A 22583-nucleotide genomic window follows, 5' to 3' on the forward strand; every position below is an offset into this window, starting at 1 on the left:
CCTTGTCGGTTCCTGAAGAGTCCAGTTGTGATTCCAGTGGCCAGATGTTGCCTCCTCTCCCACAGGAAATACTTTGTTCTGCCTTCGTCTGCCTGAGCTGGTCAAGCAGCAGGAGGGCAGAAACCTGCCTCAGGAGTGGCAGCGCGGGCTGCCTAGAAAAGCCTAGAAGACTGGTAGAAGTAATACTGGGAGGTCCTCTAAGGAGCCCCCAGAGTGCATGGAATCATACAACCAATATTGGCAACAGTATTGGGTTATGATTCTGACATATTTGATACCAAACATGCCCAGGTTCAGAGTTACCATTTGTGACCTGTGTCCAGTATGTGGGTAAAATGGCTTCCCCGCAATTACAAAGTCCAGTGCAATGGAACTGGACTTCGTAGGGGCACTTCTGCTCATGCAGGGGTGCCCTCACACACAGGGACCTGCACCCTGGGCTAGGAGGGCCTACCATAGGGATGACTTGCAGTGACCTGTTGTAGGAAGTTGGCTCTGTATGTACTATTTCAAAGTAAGAAATAGCATGCACAGATTCCAAGGGTTCCCCTTAGAGGTAAGATAGTGGCAAAAAGAGATAATTCTAATGCTCTATTTTGTGGTAATATGGTCGAGCAGTAGGCTTATCAGAGGGTAGTGTTAAGCATTTGTTGTACACACACAGGCAATAAATGAGTAACTCACACTCAAAGACAATTTCAGGCCAATAGGTTTTTATATAGAAAAATATATTTTCTTAGTTTATTTTAAGAACCACAGGTTCAAGATTTACAATCAATACTTCAAATGAAAGGTACTTCACTTAGGTATCATACGAACTTTGAATCAGCAAAATAGCATTTACAGTTTTCACAAAAATGGCAATAAGCTATTTTAAAACTAGACACTGTGCAATTTTCAACAGTTCCTGGGGGAGGTAAGTATTTGTTAGTTTTGCAGGTAAGTAAACCACCTACAGGGTTCAAAGTTGGGTCCAAGGTAGTCCACCGTTTGGGGTTCAGGGCAACCCCAAAGTTACCACACCAGCAGCTCAGGGCCGGTCAGGTGCAGAGGTCAAAGTGGTGCCCAAAATGCATAGGCTTCAATGGAGAAGGGGGTGCCCCGGTTCCAGTCTGCCAGCAGGTAGGTACCCGCGTCTTCGGAGGGCAGACCAGAGGGGTTTTGTAGGGCACTGGGGGGGGGGGCACAAGTTAGCACAAAAAGTACACCCTCAGCGGCACGGGGGCGGCCGGGTGCAGAGTGCAAACAGGCGTCGGGTTTGCAATGGAGTTCAATGGGAGACCCAGGGGTCTCTTCAGCGAAGCAGGCAGGCAAGGGGGGCCTCCTCGGGGTAGCCACCACCTGGGCAAGGGAGAGGGCCACCTGGGGGTCACTTCTGCACTGGAGGGCGGATCCTTCAGGTCCTGGGGTCTGCGGGTGCAGTGTCTTTACCAGGCGTCGGGTTCTTAGAAGCAGGCAGTCGCGGTCAGGGGGAGTCTCTGGATTCCCTCTGCAGGCATCGCTGGGGGGGCTCAGGCGGGTCAACTCTGGCTACTCACAGGGTCACAGTCGCCGGGGAGTCCTCCCTGTAGTGTTGTTTCTCCGCAGGTCGAGCCAGGGGCGTCGGGTGCAGAGTGGAAAGTCTCATGCTTCCGGCAGGAAACGTGTAGTCCTTTAAAAGTTGTTTCTTTGTTGCAAAGTCTTTTCTTCTTTAGAGCAGAGCCGCTGTCCTCCGGAGTTCTTGGTCCTTTTAGATGCAGGGTAGTCCTCTGAGGCTTCAGAGGTCGCTGGACCCTGGGGAGCGCGTCGCTGTTGCAGTTTTTCTTGAAGTGGGGAGACAGGCAGGTAGGGCTGGGGCCAAAGCAGTTGGTGTCTCCGTCTTCTCTGCAGGGCTTTCAGGTCAGCAGTCCTTCTTCGACTTCAGGTTGCAGGAATCTCTCTTGCTAGGTTCTGGGAGCCCCTAAATGCTCAATTTAGGGGTGTGTTTAGGTCTGGGGGGTTAGTAGCCAATGGCTACTAGCCCTGAGGGTGGCTACTCCCTCTTTGTGCCTCCTCCCTGAGGGGAGGGGGGCACATCCCTAATCCTATTGGGGGAATCCTCCATCTGCAAGATGGAGGATTTCTAAAAGTCAGAGTCACCTCAGCTCAGCACACCTTAGGGGCTGTCCTGACTGGCCAGTGACTCCTCCTTGTTTTTCTCATTATCTCCTCCGGCCTTGCCGCCAAAAGTGGGCGGGCATCTCCACTAGCTGGAGTGCCCTGGGGCGCTGTAACAAAGGGGGTAAGCCTTTGAGGCTCACCGCCAGGTGTTACAGTTCCTGCAGGGGGAGGTGAGAAGCACCTCCACCCAGTACAGGCTTTACTAGCCACAGAGTGACAAAGGCACTCTCCCCATGTGGTCAGCACCATGTCTGGTGTGTGGCAGGCTGGCAAAACTAGTCAGCCCACACTGGAAGTCGGGTATGTTTTCAGGGAGCATCTCTAAGATGCCCTCTGGGGTGTATTTCACAATAAAATGTACACTGGCATCAGTGTCCATTTGTTGTGCTGAGAAGTTTGATACCAAACTTCCCAGTTTTCAGTGTAGCCATTATCGTGCTGTGGAGTTCGTGTTTGACAGAGTCCCAGACCATATACTCTTATGGCTACCCTGCACTTACAATGTCTAAGGTTTTGCTTAGACACTGTAGGGGCATAGTGCTCATGCACCTATGCCCTCAACTATGGTATAGTGCACCCTGCCTTAGGGCAGTAAGGCCTGCTAGAGGGGTGACTTATCTATACCATAGGCAGTGTGAGGTTGGCATGGCAATCTGAGGGGAGTGCCATGTCGACTTAGTCATTTTCTCCCCACCAGCACACACAAGCTGGCAAGCAGTGTGTCTGTGCTGAGTGAGGGGTCCCCAGGGTGGCATAAGACATGCTGCAGCCCTTAGAGACCTTCCCTGGCATCAGGGCCCTTGGTACCAGGGGTGCCAGTTACAAGGGACTTACCTGGATGCCAGGGTGTGCCAATTGTGGAAACAAAGGTACAGTTTTAGGGAAAGAACACTGGTGCTGGGGCCTGGTTAGCAGGCCTCCGCACACTTTCAAATTATAACTTGGCATTAGCAAAGGCAAAAAGTCAGGGGGTAACCATGCCAAGGAGGCATTTCCTTACACCTGTGGTAAAAGGGTGCATGCACCTTTTCACACAGGCTGCAATGGCAGGCCTGCAGACACATGTTGCATGGGCTCCCATGGGTGGCACAATACATGCTGCAGTCCATGGGGAACCCCTGGTGCCCCAATCACCTGGGCACCTATGTACCATATACTAGTGACTTATAAGGGGGCACCAGTATGCCAATTCTGGGGTGTACAAAAGTCCTAGGCAACCACATTTTGAGGGAGACAGCACAATCACTGGGGTCCTGGTTAGCAGGATCCCAGTGAAAACAGTCTAAACACACTGATAGCAGGCAAAACGTGGGGGTAATTATGCCAAAAAGATAGACTTTCCTACATGGTATGCCCGGTTATTAGATATAAAGACTTTGAGGTACCATCCACCGCTCTTAACACTTTCTCCTTCATCCATCTTTTTTTATAGCTTTGCAACCTAATACTTAAGCTGCTTTCATATCACAGAAATTGTCTGTTGCCCTGCAGTTAATCCGACCCAGACTGTGTAAAATCATGTTTCCCAAAACGATAGGGCCCTCAGAGACAAATGAGGGACTGTAGTTTGCAGTGTGTTAGTGGCTACTTTAGATAATTGCAAGGGGATAGGTACACCTTGGCTCTCTGACGCAGTATTACTTTCAAATCCATAGTGGTCTATTTTGAGACAGAACGTCTTAAAGGGCACAGCTGCACAACTTTTAATTAAATTGTCCTTGTTCCCTTTGTGATTATTAGAAGTCAAATTTAATTATACAAACATAACTTTTATAAAAATGTATCCATTCAGTGTTATACATTTCTTCAACATATGCAGTTAATGAATGTTCACTTATTTATATACTGGTTTAATTATCCGGATGATATGAGCCCCATTGTATTTCAAGTCCAAATGCTCCTCATCAGTGGGCAAAATTAACCAACTGACTATAAACATCAAAGAGGAGTTGCCAGAGAAGCTGTAACATGACATTGATGTTAAATACAATCTTTAAAATTCCCTTGACAGGAACGAGAAATGTTGCTCCTGAGACTGGGTTCTCATCACCCACTGTGGTGTTAATGTGCGCAAAAGACCTCTATAACCACTAGTGCCAGCTGACTAATCTATATTTCACATTGTGACTGTATTCCTTGACCAAGATTCTTGTACTCTCTCTACTAGAGCCATGGTAACTTCTGGTGTGCTCACCAGAAACATGCCATCAGATATTTGAAAAGCCTGTCATCTGCTGCTTGTGCATTTGTTGTACAGGAAGCAAATACCTCCAATTTTGACATCTATTAAATCACCTTTCCATTTTGTCTGTGTAGGGTAGCCTTCTGGATGGAAATGGAAAATAATGCTAGAACAAAAGTGACAGAGTGGCCATGAACCTAACTTTCTGTTGCAGAGCCTTTAGGTTCCTACCATGTAACTGTACAGTACATCATTCCAGTAGTCATATTGACATTATCATATGTAAAATATTGCCTCTCCATTGTGGAACCAATCTTAGGCTGCTGGACTTGGTCAGTTCAGAAGCCCCACATTCCCCTGCTACTTTGCACGAGAAAGCCTCCTTCAACCACACCAGATATTTTTTAACAATGTGGTCAGGGTTCAGGAAGAGCTCTAATCTTTCATGCTCCTTTCAATTGGTCTTAATGTAGCGCAACCATGGGATGTGCAGCATATTGTCCAGGCCCATACAGTCCCTGATAATGTGCCTGTTGAACGTTCGCTTCTCCTTCACCCATAACGAGAGCTAGAGTTAAAGTGAGTGTAACTGTATAAAATCCAAGAGATTTTCCGTGCCCATCTCCTCATGTACAATCATTGAGGGAGTACCTTGTGCAACACTCAAACGACCTGTCATAAAGTTATTCTCCACAACCTAAAGTGGGGCAATTGTAGCATATCCCCAAATTTCACAGCCAAAACTGGCATTAGGAATGCACTTAGCTTTACATATGTCAGGAAGAATCTTTATCTGCTTTTGCCCCAACTGCCACGAGAAATCCTGTAGGCTAAAAATAGCTCTCTTAGAATTGACTGTTGCTCTTCATCAAAGACTGTCAATCAAGGCCTGAATCTAATAAAATGCCAAAATAAGAAAAATTATCCACTTTACTCAGAATATGACTGCTGGCTGAAAAATTATAAGGTCTGGTAGTCTTGGAGCCAACCACTATAATATGGGACTTTTTAAAATTGGTTACCAAGTCCATGTTCTCCATAAAGTCATTAAAACGTTCTAAAAGACACTGGTGACACTTTGCCATGTCTGCTATTAAGACTGCATCATCCGCATATAAAAGTGCATGAAGCAGTCTTCCATCCACTTTTGGGACATCACACCCTGGCTCATATAAAACCTTTTCCAAATGATTAATATACAAAATAAAAAGGAAAGGAGCCAGGCTGCAGCCTTGACATTATTCCCCCATTTTGTTTAAAGTACTGTGCACATTCACCGAAGGGATCTTACCGATACTAAAATGCCGGCGTGGAGATCCCTCAAAAGCACAAGAATAGACGTATCGATGCTCATGGAACCCAGTTCATCCCAGAGCTTAGATCTATTCACCATATCAAAGGCCGAACTGAGATCCATGAAGGCCGTGTACGTCACACCTCCCTTGGCCTTTGTTTATTTACTTACTAACTGATGTAAATTCAGATTCTGCTCCATTATGCCAATTAATGTTATGCTCATTGGCCAAGTCAGTGAGTCTCAAGGATCACCCTCCCTAGCATTCTGACCTCCGTATCTACTAGGGAGATTTGCCTATAACAGAGAGGGTACGCTCTGTCCCCCTTCTTCATTCAACACGGACACTATCACTGAGTGATGCCAACCTGCCAGCAGGGAGCCGCTTATAGTGGCATTAAGATGTGGAGTAACAGTGGGTGCTCAGAGATCAATTAAAGATTTAAACAGATCCCCCGGCACCCCATCTGGAATTTTTTATTGATTTAAAGGTATTTGCAATTCAATGTAAATTGCTTTCCATTGGGACTAGACTTTACAGTGTGACTCCCTTCCATCATAAAACCTTAATCATCGGTATTAGTAAATAAAGGGTTGAACAGTTGACAGACATCTGCAGAGTCTATAAATGTCTTCAAGCTGAGATTTTGCAAGACTGCATTGAAACATTATTAAAAATATGCCTCGTGAAAGAATTGCCTATGATTGCACTATGCATGACATTACATTTTATATACTAAATGATATTTGATTTTAAATGATAATGTTAGATGTATTGTTATATGTAGAATATATATTTACTATTATTGTAATTTTTTTCATGCAGCTACAGTTACAGGCCAACATTAGAGTTGGGTCATCGCCGCAAGTCATAGCAAAAAAAACAGGTGATGATGCGGGGGCAGTTTCTGAAGATGATGGATTACCACAAAGTCCTCCAGAAATTTCTACTCTTCATGAAGTTCTAACATGCTCATCTGGCAAGGTAATCAAGTATTGTCATGTAGTCAAATTAGGCATAGAATGTGCATTCTCAACTAAGTTGCTGGTGTTGTGTTTGGCACCATTTCAGCTCTGATGTGTCCACCAATAGAAGATAAGAAGCATACAAGTGGGAGACAGAAATCTGTTTATAAAGTCAATATCTTTATTTTCTAAACATCAGTCAACTTTGGTATATGAATGTGCATGTAAAAAGGAAAGGGGATAACAATGTGCTTGTGATAAGCTGTTAGAAAATACTAGTGACCTAAGCATGCCTTCTTGTTCCCTTTGCTACCACTGGCACCAAGATCCCCCCCCCCCCCCCCCCCCCGCTCCGCCGCCCAAATTCTTCATGTGGTCTCATCCATGGACAGAGGGAGCTGTGTCATATTGTAACACTGCTTCCCACCAACTGTGCCAGCTGGCCGCACTGCCTCCCACTGTCTTCCTGACACACTCAGGCCATAGCACAAGCAGGCTGGCTGACCAGGTGGCATTCAGTGTGCATGATGCTTTCATTCTGTACAGGATACGGGCATTTTTCCAGCATCACTGTGCCTCACTCCACTGGAGGCTGCTGGCTGCCATAGTCCGTGCAGCACCAGCACTGAAGGCATATGAGCTGAAAGCTTGTCCAAGTACAAGCAGTGATAAAAAGGCTATGAATTTGAAGGCCCACAGGACCACATAGTCTGTCATAATTGATACAAAATTAATTCCTGTTACATTTAGTAATAATAACCCTTTTATTTATAGTGTTATATGAACACGTTATTGTTTCAGGTTATTGGTACAGCTTTCCCTTCTGTTTCCACATTTTGTCCTGTTTTTCATGGTACATGCTGGGATGTGTTGTCATGCTTTTACAAAAGGCAAATACAAACCCCAGCATCCAAAGGACAAATAAAATGACTGGATAAAGTTGCTCCTTACCCACTTAATATATTGAATAATGTACCATCATTTGTCCATTATAAAGGTTATTGCAAGCCATTGCATAGCTCAGTGACCTTTTAAGGAGTAGAGTCTGAGGCCTTCTGTATATGCACAGAACCCCTCTATGACTTGCCGTATCCCTGTAATGTACAGTTGGAGTGTACATTATCACATATATACACATATTATGAATCACTGATTACATTAAAAACACAGTTGAAGTTAATGGACGTCGAACCGTTTACTTTTATCCAGTGATAATACCAGATATTATAAATCAATTATTGCCAGGTTCCTGTGTAATAACCAATACAATTAATCAATTCAAAGGTAGTTTTTTATTAACCTTGAATAGATGAAGGGCTGAATTTTCTTGCCAAGAAAAACATTCTGCCCATCCAAAGTCCATAGCACTCAGATCTATCTGCCTGAAATATCCCAAATGAAACTGGTAAGACACATGTGCAAACTCCCGCTGGAGCTGCTGTCCTGTTGCTATTAACAAGGTCGTTGTTGAGAGGAAAGGGTATGTGGTCTGTTTAAGACAAGAGATTGTGCCTACTTTCATAGATCACTTGAGTAGAGAGCTCCCCCTTTGTGGTCTCTATTATTATATATTCTGCTCCCTGCTAAGCTTATTAGTTGAGTAGTTTCAGTTCATGCTCTTAAATTAACAGCTTTAATAAATACAATGGCTCTTTTCAAATACTGATATTAAAACATTGATATTCTGTTAAAACAGTTACATCGTATTCTGAGCAATACATCAATTGAGTGTCACTTATGTTGTAACCACTACCTTAGTTGGAGTGAGTGGGATTGAAGGAAAATATTTTTCTTTCATATTTTCATGAGCCATATGTTGTTTAATGAGTCCACTTGCTCAGAAAGTGTAGCATGATCACATCTGTGATTTTCTAAACTGCACCTTTGTGTGTTACTGTAGGGGAAAAATGAAATAATGGAGCCTGATTAAACCTTTGTTGATTCCTCAGCCCTTTGTAATAATTTTAGGTCACCATATGTGTTCTAGGTGCGACAGCTGCAAATAAGAGCAGCTAATTACGTGCCTGTGATATATTGTATTTTATTAAACTGCGCTCACCCTAAGTGAACTCGTATAACTCATCAGTGAATGGTAAACAGTCCTTTGTGACATTTATTGGATTGATTCCAGTGACGCTGGAGGTTATTAAACAGCGATTGTCTCTTCTTTCTGCAAAAAAGTATCTACAGTATGGAATATTAGTATTTGGCCAATAGCAGATAATAAGCTACCACTTAAATGTTGGGGTAGGAAAAAAACAAAAGAAAAGTGCATTTTCAAGATGTCCCGGACTGTCTGTGCTTGTGATCCGATGACCTTGACTCAATAGATTATGCGACAGCTCACTCACCTATAGTTGCTTAGCAGTCATCTGTGGTGGCCTTGCCCCTTTCAGTTATCAGGAGTTAATCATTTAAAGCTTAATAGAGAATAGCAAATGGCTCATGTGAGTCTCCTCTTTTTTCTTACCATCTCCCATTCATGTAATTGTTCTTTCTGTCATTTTGCTCAGCTCCCTGGGAAGGGCAGGGAAAAGCCTAATTCTTGCGATACCAGTTCTGTCTCCACACTGGGGTTGGGTGGATGGGAAAATCTACGATGCCTTCTTTGTCTCTTAAAGGAGATTTCTCACCAGTTCATCTTTGGACCACAACTATTTCAGAGTATATGCGCAGGCCCTGATTCTCCCAGTATGCTGCAGTGCCACATTCAGCGGAAGCCGATGGATTATTTTATTACAGACCCAGAGCCTTACGCTGTTGAAGTAGCTGATCTGGATGAGAAACACATTTTAAGAACTAAATTCTTCTACTTTTCTTGGATAATAAGCTCTTGTGAATTATCTTTAAGAAGTTAATACCTCAGTTCCAGAGACTGTTGTGCTTGCTTGCTTCTCTGTTCCGGATACTAGACACCTCACACAGTCTGTTCTCGCTGAATATCATGAAAACGGCCAAAGAAATGAGTTAAAAGCCTCATTCATAACCCTTATGAATAAAAAATCTTCTGTAGTTTTGGATAGTTAGGGCTCACTGGCAACCTAATATTCTAAACAAAACTGGAACTGATGCTATTATTGCTGGCTGCAACCATAGGAAGGGGTAAATTGACCTTTTAAGACGTTTCAGACCAACATCAGTGAGTGAAAAGAGAAGGAACAGTTCTGCCTGACGGTGGTTAATTTGATGATTGTCATTGGAGACCACTATAACCACAGTAAAATAAAGTATATCTTCTAATTCAAACATATTTCTGTGAAAACAGTAGAGAAGGAACGTTAAGAAAATCCCAGATGTGGGGGAGGGAGTAAATTTAGAAAGATGTGTCGCACAAACAAATACAAATTAATATGAACTGTCTTTATGCATTTTCAGGTAAGTGTTCTCATCATTTCTGATGCCTTAAATTCATCATTGCAGTGCTACAAAGGTAATTACTCCTGGCTACTGCATTTCAGGGACAGGTAGTTGGTAGATTTCCAGTTCTTTGAAAAGGTTTTTAATCCCTATTTAATAATACAGCTCTATTGATCTTCACTTTTCAAATACAAGATACAATTAAACTGCAGCCATGTGTGTCAAGTGCACAAGAACAAGATCTCTGATATGCTTTTTGTTGAAAAATAGTAATTTGCTGCCACAGCAGAGATGCAACTTACTCAGTATGGGAAATTCCACAAACTTCCAGATAATCACTAAGGTCTTTTCACTCACCTCTGCATAGAAATAGGCCAAATAGCATTTCCTTGTGCAAAGAGAATGAAACTCTGTAAGCCATTCCACTGACTCTCCTCTGCTAGAACCACAATCAAAAAAAGAGTAAGCTGGTCTCTTGTCTCCCATATACCCTTCATTTGCACTTTTGTAAAAATACCCCCCAGTTGCACATACCACCACTGCAGTAACATAGATTTGGAAACTACTCTTCCGTTCATACCTTCTTTTCTTCTGCCTGATCTCTCTGGAATGGTTGATGAAGATCCAGAATTTTCTGTAATTGGTGCTAATAGAGGTGGGACCCGTAGTTGATGTAACTAAGAGGTCTGCTGGTTTCCTCCTCTTTCCCACAAGGCTTTCAAGATGGTAACCCTGGATTAAATCCTATTGGCTGAGCAGAAAAGTATGGTGTTTGCACCATCAACCCGTGAGGATGCATACTTTTAACTTTGTTATGGAAAAATATCCAAGGTTTGTATTGTGAGTGTCCACTGTGTGGGTGTAGGTGATCACCTTTTGTCTTCAAAAAAGGAATGGCCTCACTGGCAGCCTCTATTGGTCATTCTCTTATCCTCATCAACACATACCTAAGTGACAAGATGTAGAGGTTTGTATTGCTTCCTCGCAAAACATTCTTTCAGCTGTAATCACGGTAGATTACTTCAGTTTAAACTAGGCGCCCAGTTTATAAGCCAAATTCTCTTTTTGTCCATTCCTAGCATACTTCATTTGCATGGGCCATACAGAATATGTAGTTAGGGCTTTCTGCTGCCATGAATCTCCAGCAGGCCCATGCAGTTTTCCACTTGCACAAATGCCCTGCAGCCTGGTAGCTCTAGTAACTTTTGTTGGTTCACTGCATCATGCATGTGGTGTCTGAATGCTCAAACCACAGAATAAGTTGGCATCCAGTTGTTGACCTAAAGCAGGTGGAACAGTTACCCTGCTGCAGTGGTTTGAGGAAAGATGTTTCCTGGTGGTGACCCCTTCCAAGCCTCTTGAACCATGAGGTAGCAGTTCCATCATTGTTAACATCTTTGAGTATAGTTTCCTATACTGGATAAGGGGACTAGAAAGAGAAGGCTCTTTGATCCCCACGAGACACTCCTGAATCTAGACATCACAGAGTTTATTATTACATGTTTGGTACCTGGTATTTCACGCCCCTAGAGAAGAGAGTTTTGATACACATTGATAAGTCAACTTACTTGTTTCTGTTGTCAGGGTGAATAATTTACTTACAGCACTTCACCCCCAGCAATGGAAATATGGTTTTATATTCTAAAATACAGAAAGAATAACACTTGGACCGATTATCACAACAGCCTAACTTAAGTATATATGACTGGGAAATTAACATCTCAGCAATAAAGCCGCTGTTCTATGGCCAAAACCTCAAATACAATTTGGAATAGTGCTTAGTTCTGATTGCATAATTTTCATCAAATCAGTTCTCAGACATTTGTTGTCAGTTGGAGAGGTCTTAACTGTTGCGTCTGACTCAGGGGAACCTTCCACAATAAATGAGTTTGCTTTACTCTTCTCCTTATTTATTTATTGTAGCCATATGGTTCCTATAACATATTTTAGTGCTTCTTGAACCTTGCAGAGCTAACTTAGATCACATTCATGCTTTTAGGAAGTACTGTGCTCACCTGCATTGTAATATCAGTTGGCCCAGGATAGGTCATTGGCCCCTAGCATAGTAGAGTCCCACCTTATGATGCTTGAAGAACTCTCATGTTTCTAGCAAGCTGCTTACATGTGCTATCAAATACTTGACTAAGGCACTTTTGTATTTGGAAAATGGTATAGGTAAGAATGCATATTCCATGTAGCAGTTATTACTCTTCGGGCCATGAATTTGCAGGTTGCGTTTTCTGACTAGTCCTCTAATGTGTACTTTAATGCTAAAGTTGTTCTAAGGAAGCATCTTAGTTCTTACCGGAGATTCTTTCAAGTCTGCAAATTAATCACAATGTTGTTTCTCCTTTCATAACTTGGCTACAATGTGGTTTTATATGTAAATTGAGAGAACCTTCAAACTTTACTTGGATCATGCTAGGATATTTGCTCCTACCGAATTGTAGATGCAGCTTCTGTCACTTCTCAGAGCATGGTTGCTTGTGGTGGTAGCTTAGAATTAGAAAATACTCAGCAGCTTCCAGAGGAACCTGAAAAACTCAAGAGGACAACTCGAAGCTACAAGTTTCAACACCGATCTAGGTTTTTTGTACAAGAAAGAATTTGGAGCATGACTCAATCTTCTTTGTGTGCCCTTTTGTTTAAGAACATTCTGTAGCTACTTATTGGATTCCATTAGTAGACCTGGCAACATGCAGAGGACCTGAAGTTGTGGAAGCAGAGGCATGCTTGCAGATGAACTCAATTTTAGGGTATAGTGAGGATCCCATGCAGCAGCATTTTTCCAGAAATCAAATTCTATCAGAAAGAAAAGACCATGGCTTCATGAGCCTGGTTCAGGTGTTCTTCAGCACTAGCTACAGTGTTGCTAGTGCCAGCCCCCTTGTGCATTTCTCACACCTGTTTTTATGTCTTGGACACCAAACCACTCAAACAAAATCTAACACTTCACCTCTTTGATTGCCTTGATACTCAGGTTACAGGTTTTTGTGGGAAGAGGATGAGGCACCTATTTGTATATTATGTTGTGGCCCCTCTTGATTCAAGGGTTCTCCATGCCACGATTAAAACACAGGCAGTTAACAGTATGTATTAAATCTTGCTAATTTTTCTGATGGCTGAATCAACGTGAACAGTTGATATAATGTGCTAATTTCCTTAACGTAAACCAGTTACTATTTTTGTAAACTACATAATAAGTGAAGAAATGTGACATCTCAAACTGTAAGTGAAAATGTAACTTTGATTATGAATAGCAGTTGCATGTAAAGGTTGTTGTTCAGTGGTATACTGGGAAATCAAAGTACTTGCTTTGTTCCCTGAGTAATCTTAACGAAGGATTCCAGTGCAAATGAAAAACTGCAGGGTTCTCGCTAAGTGAAATAAACGGATAAATTAGGAAGACCTTTTTTCTTCAACTCTTTACTGAAGGTTATCAGTCACAGAAGAATGTCCCCTACCCCTCTCTCGCTTCTAGACACACCCAGTTTCCTGTGTTGGAAACTTGGCTATTTTCTTCATCATCTAACTGAGATTTCCAGACACCGACAGCTGTCCTTTTTAGGACAGTGTAGCTCTGCCATACATGGTGATTAACATGTTTTGCCAGACATTATGTGATAAATCTTAAAAAGGGTTTACAGTGCACTACCAGAGGAAGGGCTTTGGCTGCATCCACATACTGGTAGCCTGGAGTACCTGTTTTGATAGTGCAGAGGTTTTGCGCTTCCACAAAACAAGCATTGGCAATGCCAATAGGTCTTGGTTATGCTTAATTTATTGACTCTGTTAATGTTTTTTAGCCACCTGCTGTGCTGCATGGCTGAATGTTTAAAAAAAGGTTTGTGTGATTTGGTCTGGCCTGTCATTGCATATTATGATATGGTCTGTTACTGTATTGTATTGTTTGGTATGATGGGGTCTGTTGTATAGTATGATCATTTGTAGTATAGTATGGCCTGTCGTATATTATGATACGGTATAGTACAACTCAGACACTTCCAGCGCAGCTCAGAAATCCCATAATGTTTGTCCTCACCGCACCTGCAATAGACTGGGCTTCTTAGAACAATATATCACTACATGATTATCACATTATGCACTAAAGCAAGACTTCACAACTGGTCTGGTTTAAAGGGGTACAGAAGACTCTAACAAGACACAATACACTAAAGTATCTCGGACACAAACTTCATATAGAGTCATATTGATACCAATCTTCTCAGATGGCTCCTACCAAATTAGAGAAGACTACTGGTTGCACAAACCAAACACCACCAATCATTAGAACACACATACCAACAAGCATATACATGAAAGTACTACACTCCTGAAGGTCTGTCATAAAACTGATTTAAGTCTGTGATGGATTTCTAAAGACCAAACCATGAAAATACTGAAATGTGGGCGTAATTAAAATTAGTCAAAGCAAGTGCTGGTCACTGGGCCCCAGAGGTGTGAGACGCCAACTGCACTCAGTTATGGCTTGTCATGCTACCTCACTAGGTCTAGGTGGGCAGTTTCCTTAAATGTATTAGAAGTCATGAGATGGCATGCTTGCTGCACTTCTGGACAGCAATACAAGGCCAACCTTCTTGCAATACAGCACTAAACTAATCTCACTAACATACGAATTATAGTTTTTGCCAAATATTTCCTGCCGAGACAGTCCTACCAACCTCTCTGACAGACAGACATGCTCAGCTTTGATCTGTGTTAAGATAAGACTCCCATCATTGCATAAACAATGATCTAAAATAAAGTTTTCCAAAAGTTTCGTGGATGCTGAAGAATACTCCATTGCACCCACTAAAATCTTTCTGCCTATCAATAGCAACACGTATAAAGCCATAAAGCTAGGTAGCACTCACAACAACAGGCACGCAATGATGATTAGGAAGCACAGAAAATGGACGAAGCAAGATTTTTCCTGAATCTGAGAGTGAGCAGTGGAAGGACACTAATAAAGCTTTTAATCTGTACTTGTCCATGAGCCATTAAACGGACAAACACGAGAGAGAAAGTGAAACCGACACGTACAGACGACTGAGAAGCAAGGAAATGGGAGTGACAATGAAGCAAGCCAATGGTAAGTAATAGCTGGTTCTAGGCCGTTTTTTTTCTTCTTTTAAGATGCAAACGATGTTATAAGTGAGACCTAAAAAGTGTTTGCCATCCTTGCAGCTGTGATCATTTTGTTTATTGATCCAGCTTCCTGGGCCAGCAGCAGTGTGGCTGCCTGAACTTGAACTTTCAGGGACACACGTATGACATTGTAATGCTGTTAAAGTGTGATAGATAACTAGAGAATTTATTGTGATTGTTTTCTCCTGGTAGTAGCACAGACTGGAGGAGAACAGTCATTAAGTTTAGAGTTTAAAGTGGAGTTTTAGATTTAAGAGCTGAGACCTACACTAATGTGCATGGATGTTTAGCTCTGGCTTGACAGTGTGACTGTCATTATCTTATCTGATAAATAAAAAAAGCGCTTTGAGAGTACTACTGAGAGAGGGGCTTAGGCTCCATCCACATTTTGGTTCCCTTGAGTACAGATTGCACTTCCACTAAAAAGACTGCTTGTACACTTTTTTTTGGCTTGTGGCGACATTTTTACTCTATAAAGTAGGACGCAGTTGGTTATGGTGGCAAACCAGTGATCACAGCTATAGGCAGCCAGTAGGCTTATTCTAACTTTTGTGAAAAGCATGTGTTAACAACAATAGGCTTTTCAAGATGGATTGTTATTACACTGTGCAAACGCCTGTACGTAAGTATTTTATTATATGGAATTTTACAGATTATCATAGTAGGCAAGGGTTTTGGTGTTGATCTACCCAGACAAAGTGTGGGGATAGAAGATATGCACTACAGTAATCTTTCTCAAACTGTCTTAGAAAAGATATTTGCTATCTGTAATTGTTTGTTTCTTTCTGTTTTTAGGACTGGATGTCAGAAAGCTTAAACTTTAAACTCCATACAATGGGCTTGAGATGTTTAATAGCAACAAGCCAATGATAAAGGCTATATGCCTGATTGTTATGAAAAGTTATAATAAGGGCAGTAGGCTTGTCATATTAATTGTTAGTCCATGGACATTTCAGGGTAGATTGTTAATACTCTGAATTATAGCCTACAATTAGGTTTTGTCATAGAGCATCTCACAGATTACCATTGTAGGCAAGACGTATGGTGCTGGTTATCCCCTCTGACAAACCATTGATACAAATGATTTGTACTATCAGAATCCTTGTTAGGCCCTCTTAAGAGATATAGGGCCTAATTATGGGTCTGGTGGTCAATAGACCGCCAGAATTGTGGTGGTGGTCTGGACCGCCGCTGCTGTGGCGGTCTGACTGGCACATTACGACCCTGGTGATCTGAACTCCAAGGAACCGCCGTCTCCGCTGGGATCGGTGATCCCGACGGGCTGATGGTGGGTGCAGGTTGTAATCAGCTGATTGCAACCTAGTTCTCTGCCAGCCTTTTCATAGCGGTTTCACTGCCATGAAAAGGCTGGTGGAGAACAGGTGCAGGGGCCCATAGGGGGGCCCATGGCATGGGCAGTGCAAAGGTCCCCATACCCTCGTAAAGCGCACTGCTACATAGCAGATAGTGTGCACTATGAGGATGCTGGTGCCCCCTGTGGGTGGCGGCATTGCCGCTGGCTTGATTACAAGCCAACAACAATCCTGCCGCAGTTTCCGCCCATCAACCCAGTGCGAAAGTTGTAACAGGTCTGGCGGGGAGGTTGATGAAGCAGAAAATGAAGGTTTTACATTTATTAACGCGTAAACGTAGTGTGAAATAATCATGTGTGACTTTAACCGAACTAATAAAGATTGTATGGGGAAAAATGTGCCCTCAGAGTAGTTTTCCAACATTTATAAGCGTGCTTTATATAACGTGGTGTATTAGAATTGCACTAATCCGACATAATCATAAACGTGTGCTACGATTTGCTTGTTTGAAATGTTCTAGCTTAGCATGACTTTAGCGGAGGCTTTGGCCTAGCTGCCTGGTCTCACAGTTTAGATGCTCGTATTTTTCCAATGTGCTATTAAACGTGTATTTTTGCTTGAAGCTGTACTTTTCCACAGAAACTGTTCACATGCTTATCTTAAGGTTTCGTGCCAGCCTGGCATATTTTCTCTTTACTCCAAGGTCGATTTGCAGGTGTGGACAATGGAGGCTCTGAAAGTGAGCTAATTGGCATAAAATGTTGCAACTTGCGTACCCATCTCCAAGGATAATGTATGCTTAAGTAAAAGCTTGAGAACTGTTGGTTTTGATTGGATAATTTGAAGCTAACCTATGAACCCTCCAATGGAAGACCCTACTGGATTCGAACTGTTGTCTATAAAAACCAGGTGTACGAGAAGAGATTAGGCCATTACCCGGACACTACGCCATTTTGTAGACTTCGTAGCTATTATGGCCCACTTTGCTGCGACGCCATTTTGAGTGACTTTGATGTTTTCTCAAATCGAGAGAAAGAGACTTTAATGATTCTGGCCCTAGAGACTTTAACTTTGATTTGATCCCTTGCATGAAGTAGTAGTTATACCTTGCCGCCGTGAGGCAATTGCCCGTCCACCCCTGCCCCTTTGCCCCGTCCCATGCTGATCGAAGAACGGTACCTGTGAGACGAAGACTTCCTTGATTGCTGATCGTAATTGGTAAATATGAAAGGAAATTGTAAAATTGCATTGTGTTTCCTTTAGGTAACCAACTGCTGATTTTGATAAGAGCCCTAGTTAGGAGTTTTTCTAAATTAATGTTGCTAAATTGTTTTTGCATGAAGCCCCACATGCCGATGCTAATTTGAGGTTAGGTGAGGATTCCATATGTCGCACGATGCAATTTGAGATCTTGTTATGCTGACTAAATGTATGCGATTAGTTCATTACAGATTATCGTATTAGTGATTTGCATTGCTATTATCGAATGCCTTGTGATTCAAATGCTACATAGATTGCACCTGTTTCGCCGCTATGGACAGCTATTAATGTTCATTTACGTTTATCATTTGGTATTGAGACACATATATATTGTGCTAGCTTTGCTAATATAGGGAAATAAAATTCACTAACTTTGAATAAACTGGTGTGGTTATTCCTGACTGAAAGGTCAGGGTTCGCCGAAATGTATTCTGGATTAATTGTTAAGTGTTATGTCGATCAAGGTATTGCTTATGTTCGTTATTGATTATTGATTTTGAATGCAATTGATCGATTAAGAGTACAGAGAGTTCCCACTTAGTCAAAAGATTCATCGGCCTAAAGAGCGTCCGAACACAGGTAAATTATCAGTACGGACCGCTCTATCAGTAGATGGTAGCAGAGGATGGTTTCGTCTTTTGGGACCCTGTACTCTTAAAGTACATGGTGTTGAATTAACGGTTACGCATTTTGAGACCCAACTCGAGGAGTTGAATTAGATTTTTCTTGGGTAAAATAGATTGACGGAATGATGATGGGCTAGGTCCACCACGACTTTCCCGGGATCTCAGTGCTTGCGAATGGAGAGAACGGAGGTGTGGAATCAGCGTTGGCGGTACTAGTGATGGCATGAGTGAAGTTAGGGTTTTGCGCTTGCACAGCTTATTGCCGCAGGGTGTGTGAAAAGGTTGCGAGGATTTTTCTTTTTTTAGAGGATAGCGGAGGTGCGACTCCGAGTGTAGAAGTAGTGAAGTCGTCGAACTTCATAGAGATAGCGGAGGTGCGACTCCGAGGGTGAGAGTAGGGAAGTCGTCGAACTTCATGTGCGTGTGGCGCTTTGTGCATAAAAAGGTCCACGTGGTTGTTGTTGTTGAGACGGGCCCTGCGAGGTCAAGAGACTCCGGAGTATGTTGATCCATGTTGTGGTCTGGGCGGTTTAGTAGGTTGATCGGGCGTGGTCAACGAGTCGGTACGTGTGTTAGGGAGTGAAAGAAACTTCGACTTCGGGCTTTGACAAGATTCTAAGTGCACTAGAATAGATCATTGACAAGTTGAGAGTAGATCTGCGGGTCAGATTTGCTTGCGAACGTGGGGACCGAGAAAGACGGAATAGCGGCCGAGGCTAGTGAAAGGTCCCTAAGGTCCTGAAGCGACTGTGTTACCCTTCCTGTAGTAAACCGACAGATCTGTTTTATTTTTGGTAGCTCGCGATACATGCAAGAAGTTGTTACGAGAGGAGGTGAATGAAGGAGGACTAGCCGCGAGGCTTTGTCAGCCGCAGTGTGTGTGAGTGTGACATCACTAGGAGCCACGCTGGGATAGGTTGGTTGTAGAGAAGGGTCGCGCACGGATTGGACGCAGTCCGTGGGGCTCGATTGGAAGGGGAAAGGCAAGCGAAGAGTATTCCGGGAATTAAAGTCACCTATTGATTACAAACTTTGTGAAATAAAAGACGAGAAAATGAAATTCTTTAAAGCATTTAGGAGTGCGATGAAGGGGGAGTCTTACATTAAAGCGAGCGTAGGAGAGGAGACGCCGCCCAAGGGCACACCAGCTTACATTGTAATGGAAGAGAAGGGGGTAGCTCCGTGCCTTTGGCTAAAGCAATGGCACAAACTGACAGAGAAACATGGGAGCGTAGCGTTCCCGATACATGGGACATTCAATATAAGGATTCCAGAGAATTTGAGATTCACGATGTACGACATGAAGGTGCCTCCAAGGCCAGCCCAGTTTGAGGCTCTAGCGATTTGGGAACTAATGGCCAGACAGCAACAGCAGAAGAAGTTCGAGACCAGGATGAGAAAGGTAGAAAAGACACTAGCGGATGCTAGGTGGGATAATGCACAGAAGGTGTGGAGGTCAGATGTATTGCAGGGGATAAAATTGTTTCCAGCAATTACTAAGGAAGAAGAGGAGACAGGTAAGAAAGCTACCTGTAAGACGGACAGGAAGTGTTCCAAGGATAGAGAGGACGAGGAAAAGTTGAGAAGAGAAGAGGAGTTAGAGGATGAGGAGCTAATAATGCAATTGCTGAACGACCGTCCACCACCTTATGCGGAGGATGGACAGGGTCCAAGTACCAGTTCTGCCCCTCCGGCACCGGTACAGAACAGTGAAACCCAGAGTTCAGGAGCGTCATCGGGATCTAAGGACCCGAGTTTATTGTTCACCCCGCAGATACCGCAGGTTAGGAGAATATATCCAGATGTGCCCATGTTGAAACCAGCAGAAAATTATCAGTCGCAGGTCCCAAGGTATTACAGCAGCGACAATAGTACAGGAATGATTATAGATCCAACCGTAAGGGGAGGACAGAATGGTCACAACCAGACATTGACACAAGCTGAATCAACTCAGTTTTTGATGCCTCAAAAGCAGATGCAGGGAGGAAACGCACATGCTCAGATGACGGGGAGTCAGATGGGCATGCCGGCAATGATGACCCATGGTGTGGGAATGAACATGCCTCAGAACATGGGAAATGGACAAAACCCAGATGCGATATCACTACCCATTACTGTAGGTCCACCGGTACCTTTGCATAGTCAGCCTAACTTAGGTATGAGCGGTCAGGGATCAATGCTGCAGAATGGGACAGAAAGGAGGTGCATAGAGAACACTCCAGGGATAACTCCGATAGCGGCTCAGCCAACTGGATCTGGGTCCTTGATGGAGTTTAGTCCCATGTGTGCTCAGTCAACGCTGGTGAGGTCGAGCCCCCCACTGATAATACCTCTAACATCGAGCACTGAAAAGTTGCCGCAACCATCAATGGCAGTCGATGTGAACGCTACGCTGATGGGGGTGAATGCGCAACAGTTGACACAATGGTTCAACAGTCTAAATTCCACACAAAATTCAGCCAGTGGGAAAGGAGAAGACTATATGAATAGGGTCAGGTTGAACATGGAAGCACAAGAATTGGTGGAAGGGACCATGGGTGTGAACAGGTTAGAGTCCTACACGGAAGAAGAGCTGAGGTATCTATGTCCCAGGATTACGAAGGAAGTGAACAAGGTACATAAGAGCCTGCAGGAAGCAGCTGACAGAAACGGGGTTGACATAGACAAGATGAAACACTTGAGCAGGAGCTACAGGTTGGATTTTGGGACCACAGATTTTGAACACATGAGGTCAGCAGGCATGAAGGCACACCTTAGAGAATTGCTGCAGAGTGCCCAAGTGTGGAGGTGCTTAGACAAGTGGGAAAGCAGGTGGGTAAAGAGAAAGGAAAAGAGGAGGGACAGTGCTACAGAGCATAATGAGAAAAGACCACAAAGCAGCGAGACAGTAACCATGTTACCAATGAGGGAGACAGCAGGGGGAAAATTAATACATGTACCATGGCACAGAAGTGACATTCAGTCTTTTACGGACGATTTTCCCAAACTGAGAGAGAAACCGATCGAATGGTATCAGCAGACTGACAGGTTTGTGAAGCTTGCAAAATGCCTCTGGGAAGACCTGAACACTCTCTTTGAGATTGTGGTTCCGGCAGATTTGTGGGAGGATTGCAAAAGAGCTGTACGTTGGCCGACAAGTGAACCAGAGAGAGACAGGGAGACGGGCGCACCATCACCTATGGTGATGGGCTTGTACTATAAGGTGATTGAGCATTTGAAAACGAAGGTACCCGCGAAAAACGTGGATTAGCAGAAGATTGATCGAACTGCCCAAGAGACTAAAGAATCGATTCATAGTTACTATGAGAGGTTGTTGAAGGCGTTCAAGAATTACAGTGGCACGGAAACAATCGAGGCGAAGGACATGCTCCATTTTGTCTTCAGATTTGTGAAAGGGCTGAGGCCAGAGATAAGTCAGATGATAAAGTCGCATTTGATTTGTTGGCAATCGAAACCAATTGATGAGGTGTTGAATTATGCGAAATACTGTAGCGACGAAATTGAAGTGAAACAGAAAAAGTTGAAAGAGAAGGTGATGATGATGCAGCTTAAGGCAGCTCAGACAGGTCTGCAGGGTTTGCAAGGGATGCAAGGGTTCCAACAGCAGGTACCGCAACCGCAGCCGCAGTTGCAGGGAAACATGGCATTTCAGCCACAGGCCAGAGGCAGAGGCAGAGGAGGTTTTGCGAATAATGGTCCGGATTTGAACACTGTTGTGACGGGTGTGCAGGCAATGAAGAAGGTGATGCCGTGTCACGTGTGCGGAATTGTAGGTCATTGGAAACGCGAGTGCCCGATGGTGGTGCAGGAAGGTGCAGGTGCAGGTGTTGGTCAGCAAAACAATGATGTCAATGCATTTCAGACAATGAGGGGACCGAAATTGAGAGGTCCAAGCCCAAATTTTCAGACCATAAATCAATTGCAGGGATTACAACCTATGCAGCCGCAGCAGATGCAGATGCCTCGTATGCGGATGACGCAAATGCAGCCGATGCAACAGCAGTTACCTATGGTACCTAATCAGCAAATACCATTGGCACCAATGAGTCAGCAGCAAGTGATGGTTCCTCCACAGGTCTCGGGTCAGGTAATGAGTACAAATGGCACAGTACAACAGTTCCCATTACACAGTGAGAGTGGAATAGACAATGTATGGGAGAGTGAAAGTTCAGAAGAAGAAGGAGATTGTGTGCTTGCAGCATCCTTGGAAGTTGATCAAAAGGGTCCGTACGTAGAGGGAAGAGTAATGGGTCATCGTGTCTCGTTCTTGGTTGACACAGGAGCAACACGTTCAACTG

General features: G+C 43.5%; 1 protein-coding gene across 8 annotated transcripts in view; it reads left to right on the plus strand.

Moving 5' to 3' along the window:
- KIAA1210 (KIAA1210 ortholog) overlaps positions 1 to 22583 on the plus strand; it is a 487569-nt gene that overhangs the window by 328115 nt on the left and 136871 nt on the right. For all 8 annotated transcript variants that reach the window (XM_069212338.1, XM_069212340.1, XM_069212353.1 and 5 more), the window contains one exon: positions 6442 to 6600. In XM_069212338.1, coding sequence (XP_069068439.1) covers positions 6442 to 6600 — 159 coding nt within the window. The remainder of the gene's footprint in view (positions 1 to 6441; positions 6601 to 22583) is intronic.

Source organism: Pleurodeles waltl, chromosome 2_1 (assembly GCF_031143425.1).
Source record: "Pleurodeles waltl isolate 20211129_DDA chromosome 2_1, aPleWal1.hap1.20221129, whole genome shotgun sequence".
Classification (NCBI taxonomy): Eukaryota; Metazoa; Chordata; class Amphibia; order Caudata; family Salamandridae; genus Pleurodeles; species Pleurodeles waltl.